General features: G+C 39.6%; 1 protein-coding gene across 1 annotated transcript in view; it reads left to right on the top strand.

Annotated features, from left to right (window-relative positions):
- The first annotated feature begins 2169 nt into the window (after nucleotides 1–2169).
- LOC107687500 (neuromedin-K receptor) overlaps nucleotides 2170–8298 on the top strand; it is a 7678-nt gene continuing 1549 nt past the window's right edge. The window contains exons 1-4 of the mRNA XM_016484858.1: nucleotides 2170–2561; nucleotides 6096–6284; nucleotides 6370–6520; nucleotides 7162–7358. Coding sequence (XP_016340344.1) covers nucleotides 2200–2561; nucleotides 6096–6284; nucleotides 6370–6520; nucleotides 7162–7358 — 899 coding nt within the window. The 5' untranslated portion in view covers nucleotides 2170–2199. The remainder of the gene's footprint in view (nucleotides 2562–6095; nucleotides 6285–6369; nucleotides 6521–7161; nucleotides 7359–8298) is intronic.

Here is an 8298-nt window from a genome sequence, read left to right as displayed (position 1 = left end):
TTTCACACACACACACACACACACACACACACACACACACTCACAGCTGGAGATGAACTGCGCTTGAACAAGGAGAACAAGACGTCTGTGAATCTGCTACCCTGATCATTCCAAAAAGAGAGAGAGAGTGTGTGAGCGTGAGCGTGAGCGTGAGCGTGTGTGAGTGTGAGCGTGAGCGTGTGTGTGTGTGTGTGTGTGGTGTGTGAATTGTGTGAATGTGAGAGAGTGTGTGTGTGTGTGTGTGTGAGTGTGAGCGTGAGCGTGTGTGGTGTGTGTGCCTGCCCTCTAGTGTGCACTCAGTTCAGTAGTGAAGAAATGGAAATTCTTCCGCAAACTCGTTTTCAAATTCATTTATTACAGTTTTTGTCATAGAATTTGTTATTTTTTATATTTTTCTTCAAGGTTAGCGTCTCTAGCGTCTCTAGCACTCCAGAGGGCGATGGTGTTTCCTACAGCAGATGTGTTCATTATCAGGCAAACATGTGGAATTGGTCTGTATGACATGCACCGCTCTTCGTCTCACTGTGGCAGTAGCGTCTCTAGCACTCCAGAGGGCGATGGTGTTTCCTACAGCAGATGTGTTCATTATCAGGCAGCTGCTGTAAACATGTGGACAGTTACACTAACCTGTTGCTCCGCCATGACAGTAGTTGAGCTGAAACAGAAACAACGCTAAAGCAGCCCTTATAGACTCAAGCTGCGTTATATATTGTGTTCTGACATGTTTCAGAACGAAAAACAACGCGAGAAACCGAGCTTCTGTAACGTGAAGCGTCTGTGATCACAAACTTCAGATAATCACACAATCATTTGCTCACTTATAAACACCAGACTGAAACAGACACTAGTAAGTGTGTGTGTGTGTGTGTTCGGCCTGCTTCACACTTCCTGCATCTGCAGCACGTCAGCAAAACAACAGCGACCATCAGTAGATGTTCACTTACACTGTTTTTGCTGCATTACAGAAACTACACTGATTTCTGGGTTACATTTATAAACAGCCATAATAAATAACAAAGTATAACAAACTGTGATTGTCACAAAAATCAATTTACACGAGGAGGGGCATCAGAATTACTCTGATATTTGAGCTGTAAACTGAGTAGAGTTTGTGTCTGTCACTGTAGCCGTCTGGTGTTTTGTGAGGGACTGTGCTGATCAGCGGGTCTGTAGTGTGTAAATCTGCTCGTGCGGCAGGTGTGCGACTGTCAAACAGGCTTCACTATTTCACACCTGGTCAAAGGACTCCTGCTGCTCACTTTCCTCGCTGCGTTCTCTCTGCTGCTATTGGCTGGTTCTGTAAATGGGCGGGACCTTCGAAACAATGATGTTCTCTGATGGTTTGTGTTGTTGATGCATTCTAGGATTCTCTCGTGTTAAACGTGTTTGTGTTTTACTATTATCATGCTTCGTATGACTCTGTCACGAGCTTCTGCCTTCAGTGCAACATTCCGTCTGTTTTCATTTTTTAAGGAATATTTTTCTACTGATTTTGTGCACATAAAGCAGTCAATCTGAACTCTGATGTACTATGTTTTTAATGCTCTGTAAATACAGTTCACATTTGTGTAAAAATGCGCATTAAAGATTTCTATCCATTATGTTAACTGGTTGTTTTTGCTGTAGAGATTGGTCTTTCTGTCTGTAATCTCTGAGTCTGTCCTCCTTATTCTGAGATTTGGCCCAAATTAAACAAACTTTATACTTACATATCTCTTTATATAAATATTTTTGCAGTAAAAAAAAAGAAAAGAAAAGAAAAGTGAAGTAGTTGTTTAATGGCAGCGTTTGCAGACAAAATTAAGAGCAGATCTTTGCACATAAGGTGTAATATTTATTTAAACAAATATATTTTTCCTTTTTGAGTCGGTTTTTTTTTTCTCTTCCTGAATATGAAGTAATTCTTGAATTAATCCCCAAATGCAAAAACCTTGAATGCTGAAAGAAAATATGAAATACCAAATGCATGAAAGTAGAATAAACAGAATCATGTAATAGAGATGAATCATGATGCATGAACAAATGTTCACACATAGTGTTATTAGACTGATTTATTCTGGGGTTTCATGAACTCTCCGCCCCTGTGGAGGCTGTTCTCAGGCACACACACACACACACACACACAGCTCGTCCTGTGTGCAGATAGCCAGGCACACAGAGAGAGAGAGAGACAGACAGGTGTCGCCTTCACAGCGAATCATGTCCTCATCAAGAAACTCCTCAAACTTCAACCACACCAACAGGTTCGCGCAGCCTCCGTGGCGCGTGGCGCTCTGGTCGCTCGCGTTCGCGCTGGTTCTGCTGGTGGCCGTGACCGGGAACCTGATCGTCATCTGGATCATCGTGGCGCACAAGAGGATGAGGACCGTCACCAACTACTTTCTGCTCAATCTCGCGGTGTCTGACGTGTGCGTGGCCGCGCTCAACGCGCTGGTGAACTTCGTGTACGGAGCACACGGGGACTGGTACTTCAGCAGCGCGTACTGCCGCTTCCAGAACTTCTACCCGGTGACCGCCGTGTTCGCCAGCATCTACTCGATGAGCGCCATAGCGTTAGACAGGTGTGACACTCGCGCACACACACACACACACACACACACACAGACACACACACACACACACACAGACACACATACACACACACACACTCACTCATGTTAGTATGATATGAGTTCAGTCTTCATGAATATCTGCAGATACTGATGATGCCATTTACAGTTTTTCTCAGTCGCTTTGGTGCATTTCTCGAATCATCCTTAATATTTGCAAAAATGTATGTGCATTTCTCAAAACAATTCGTACAAACAGCAGCACACAATGGATTACCTGCAAAAGCCTGTAACTTACTCAAAATCTTTAGTTCATCTCTCAAAAGTAATTATTTATATCAATGAACATATCAGTGCCATCAGAATGAAAAGTCCTTGAGTCATTGTTCACAAACAAGATAGTCACAATGCTTAGTCAATATAACAGTGCACTCTGTTAGTATTACCTGATATAAACTATGGCAGCAGTTTGGATCACAGTTACTGTATTGAAATGCAGAAGGCTGCACTTCTTCTGTATGCCATATATCCATTTCAAAAGTACAAATGTACACATTACTGTATGTGGGATATTGATTGAAAGAGACTGGATAGGATTCACAGTTACACTTTACTAGTGGTCTGATGAAAAAAAAAAAAAAAACATTACAACGTCATTGTGATATAGAAAAGAAATATGGGCATTCTCTTAATTAGTGAAAGTCAAGATTCACCTCCACAATTCATGGCAAATTTACAAAAAGTCTAATAGCAACTGATAATGTAGGAAACCGCAGACAAATGTACATAATCAATTGCATGAATGTACCAAAGCAATCGCAACTTGTTCAGAAGAATGAGAAACTTCGTTTATGATGTGCACAAGTGACTAGATGATGTGGAGGTTGAACAAGCGGTTTTGAGAATTTCATTTCTGATCTGAGAAATGCACCAAAGCCACTGAGAAAAACTGTAAGATTATCTTACACTCTTCTTTTGCACTTTCCAACTGATTCTGGCCAAAGAGAATCTGCTCAAATTAGGTTGAACTCTTTGTCCTGCCTCTGTCATTCCACACAAACTGCGTTTTAGTGAGTAAGAATGTGTTTGCATGTGTGAGACATTTGCACAGATGGGCGAATATAATCGTCTGATTTTGGAAATGTGACCAATTACATTTGCTTCAAGCACCCAGTTTGTGCTCGTCTAAAAATTGTAATTAATAGCTTACATTTACAAAATGCCTACAATAGCAGAAATGAGCCTTTTTAATGAACATAAAGGTCCATGATTAATACAATTTTTAATGAAATGAAAATGTTTAATGAAAATATTTAAGAGATTGTTGTTCAGTTTAGTTTTATTCATACATTATTATATCCATATTCTAATGTCACAATAATCTCAAGGTTTACTGGGTTTTGCATGAGTATTTGATTCGTTTGTAGTGTGGGTTTGAGTGCTTCAAAACTTCTCACCACTGGTTCCCGGTGGTTTAGAGGACAATTACTCCCATCGTTTCAAAGATTTGGGAGGCGAAACTATAAACATATGACGTGCAAAATGTGCCACTTCTAAGGTATGAGGTGTGATTTGTGCATCTACTTTGCTAACGAAGCAGCCAATCGTCACTTACCTTGCTGTGAACAGAAGCCGTGACCAATGACGTCAGGTTAGAAGCGCATTAGATGTCTGTTAAAGATCGCTTCATCTGGAAAGCGTAAAATAAACTGCATAAATAATTGCCTATGAATGTTTTTTTTTTTCTTTCTGTGAGCACTGTTTATAATTCGCTTACCAAGCAATATTACCTAAAAATCAATAATAAATAATGTAGGCTTATTCAGTGACTAACATGGAGCGTTTCTCCGAATATATTCACAGTAACTACTGTTTAAATAAAATATTAGAATATAATGTTAATCAGAGCACATGTGAAAGTAAATAATTAATGCAACACGTCTCTAAAGAAAAGAATTCACTGCACAGTAGACCTAATATCTGAAAAGTAGATCAGCAGATGTCTATTATTTCAGAATTCTTCTTTTTTTTTTTCTCTCATTACAAGAGCACTTTGTTCATATCGATAGCCTATATATTGATAAATAAGTAATAAATGTTTATACATAGGCCTATTTGAAAATGTTTTGTTACTGGTCAAGCACAGTTTGACACATTTTTCATCAAATGTTATCGTCTATTAAAATAAGGCTGTAGCTCATATAGTAGCCTATTGTTCATGAGTTTTGATATCTACTGAAGCCTTTATGGTCACAGTCGTAGGGAAACAGATAATGCTTTCTTCAGGTTCTGTTATGATCATTACCACCTGAAAGCCTTCCTTGGGGCAAAATAGGACAAAGCCGCACACACCATTATATTGGATCCATGTGTTGTGTCTTAAAGTAGCTTTAACAAAGATGAATCTACATTTAAAATATACAGTGAAAACTGTGCAATGCTATTTTACATTTGATTATTAAATGTTTGTACCTGAACACCTACAAACCTGAAAACCTAAAGCATTGTTTAATTTGTATCTTTGTTTTATTCATTTATCCGTGCTTTTTGCATGATTTCAAATAGGGCCCACAGGTACAATCTCTGCCGGGGCCCCGCATATCAACAGTAAACATGTAGAGTTGTGCACAGCAACTTCACCTTGTGTTAATGTGTATACCGTATACTGTAGTACATGTTTTCATGTCATTATAAAGTAAATCATTTGTTGACTAGATGCTACATTAGTGGAGAAAGAGCAGCAGTATGTCCACTCTTCAAATCCTGTTTCAAAAACTCATCTCTTCTCCTTGGCTTTTAATATGTGACCCTGGAGCACAAAACCAGTCATAAGGATCAATTTTTAGAAATTGAGATGTATGCATCATCTGAAAGCTGAATACATAAGCTTTCCATTGGTGTACGGTTTGTTAGGATAGGACAATATTTGAAAATCTGGAATCTGAGGGTGCAAAAAAATCTAAATATTGAGAAAATCATCTTTAAAGTTGTTCAAATGAAGTTCTTAGCAATGCATATTACTAATCAAAAATTAAGTTTTGATATATTTACGGTAGGACATTTACAAACTATCTTCATGGAACATGATCTTTACTTAATATCCTAATGATTTTTGGCATAAAAGAAAAATCAATAATTTTGACCCATACAATGTATTGTTGGCTATTGCTACAAATATACCGCAGCGACTTAAGACTGCTTTTGTGCTGCAGGGACACATATGTGGTTGTGTTTGGTTCGTTCATGTTTTTAATTTGTTTGTTGCTCATTCATTGTGTATTTTTATTCTTTTATTGTGCAGCACTTTAGTCGGCCGTATCCGTGCTTAAATGTGCCTTAGAAATAAACAAACTAGATACTGAACTTGAACATTCCAACCTAGTTATAATTATCGGTAAAATCCACTCTCGGTCAGCCTCTATAAAGAACCTTTTGTGCGATGGAAAGATGTTGAAGGTTCTTCATGGAAACATCGATACCAATAAAGAACCTTTATTTTTAAGATGTACAGGTGAAATACATCCAGGTCACTTCCTCTTTGATCAGGTACATGGCGATCATCCACCCGATGAAGCCACGCCTCTCAGCAACAGCCACAAAAGGCATGATCGCATGCGTGTGGATTCTGGCTGCGTTTCTGGCGTTTCCACTCTGCTTCTATTCCATAACCGAAGTGAGGCCGCACAGGACGGTGTGCTACGTGGCCTGGCCGCGGCGCGACGACGACGCCTTCATGTGAGAGACAGACAGCTGTCGTTTCCATTGAGTGTGAACCCTCTGTTCCCTGTCACAGGTTGATTTGCATGTGTGTGTTTGTTAGATACCACGTGATCGTGGCGGTGCTGGTGTATCTCCTGCCTCTGGTGCTCATGGCTGCCACCTACAGCAGGGTCGGACTCACGCTGTGGGGCGGAGGATTTCCAGGACGCTCCTCAGAAAACCTCCAGGGTCACCTGCAGGCCAAGAGAAAGGTGCTTGTGCTCTTCTGCTGATCTTCTCATGTATCGTCCATATCTGCGTTTGTTCATTTAGAACAGCGGTTCTCAACCGGGGCTTAAATTAATAAACTAGAGGCTAAAGTTAGTGAACAAACTCTGATGTTTGAATGGACAGCTATGTCAAACGAGCGAAAGCACATGTTGTTCGGTGTTCTGGAGCTGAACTATGGCTTATACGATGTTCTGATCCAGTGATGTTCCTCTCATCCTTTTTAATGGAAGTCTATTGAGTGATTGCTAGGGTGCTGCGTGGTTGCTAGGGCGTGGCTAGACAGTTGTCAGGCAGTCTGAGTCCAAAGAGCCCACCTGTTTGTCTCTACAATGTTCTGAACCAGAGATATTCCTCTCACACTTCCATGGAAGTCTATGGGGTGGTTGCTAGGGTGTGGCTAGGAGGTTGAGATGTCACTATTTATAGTCTGCTTGCTAGTCTGAGTCAAATGAGGCCTGCTTGAAGTCTCCTGTCAAATATGAAGTCAGTTTTGTCATAATTACAGCAGAAATACTGGTAATATTTTAGCCTATTTGATCTTTTTAAATGTAGTTGGCCGCACACGCGTGTGTATGTGTGTGTTCTCAGTTTTATGGCCAAGGTTGTTGTGATGTTTTTGTAGGTTGTGAAGATGATGGTGATCGTGGTGGTAACATTTGCCATCTGTTGGCTTCCATATCATGTGTATTTCATCGTAACGAGCTTCAACCGGAAGCTGAAGAGGATCAAGTCGATCCAGCAGGTGTATCTGTCAGTGCTGTGGCTCTCCATGAGCTCCTCCATGTACAACCCCATCATCTACTGCTGCCTCAACAGCAGGTACCGCTCACACACAAACATCACCGAATGCATACATTTAAATATGTATTTTAGATATGATTTACATTTGCATTTACAATTTACGATATGTTCTTCTTAAAGTTCACTTTTGTAGCAAACTAACGTGTCATTAACTCTTTCCCTGCCAGCGTTTTTAAAAAAAGTTGATTTTTGATCATTTTCACAAAATTGGCATGGCCCCCAGAATAATTTGTAGTATGAATATCTGAACATATGTGATATGTTAAAAGAAAGAACAGAGCCTCTGCTTAAAAAAAAGTTTTATTCTAGCTTCATGCATTCTTTTTATCAACACTTGGATGTGGGTAAGTTTGATAATAAAAAAAGCAACATTTTGAAAAAAAGAAAGGAAAAATAGTGTTTTTGTGAAAGACTACGTCTGGATCAGATTCAGATTGATGATCAAAACACAGATGGAGTAGATCGATTCCATCAACACCCCAAAGCTTCACAGTCCTAAACCACTTACTGGGTCGACATTTCATTCAGTAACATTAGGCTGTTTTGATTTATATGCTGTTTAATGTTTGATGATTGTGTTATTTTTCATATGCATCTGCTTAGAAGACCTCTGTATAACAGTGAAAACACAGAAAGATATAAAATTCTGTTAATGGTGGAGAAATAGTTAAAGGATTAGTTCACCCAAAAATGAAAATTAGCCCATAAATTACTCACCCTCAAGTCATCCTAGGCGTATATGACTTTCTTCTTTCAGACGAATCCAGTCGGAGTTACATTAAAAATTGTCTTTGATCTTTCAAGCTGTTTAATGGCACTCAGCGGGTGTTGCATGCTTCAGTCCAAAACAAGTTAAATAAAAAGCGCCCATCCTTAAAGGGGTCATATGATGCGATTTCAATTGTTCCTTTCTCTTTGGAGTGTTACAAGCTCTTGGTGCATAAAGAAGATCTGTAAA

Source organism: Sinocyclocheilus anshuiensis, unplaced genomic scaffold (genome assembly GCF_001515605.1).
Source record: "Sinocyclocheilus anshuiensis isolate Anshui unplaced genomic scaffold, SAMN03320099.WGS_v1.1 scaffold1689, whole genome shotgun sequence".
Classification (NCBI taxonomy): Eukaryota; Metazoa; Chordata; class Actinopteri; order Cypriniformes; family Cyprinidae; genus Sinocyclocheilus; species Sinocyclocheilus anshuiensis.
The sequence above is the reverse complement of the archived record's forward strand: the minus strand, read 5'-3'. Positions and strand labels throughout refer to the sequence as shown.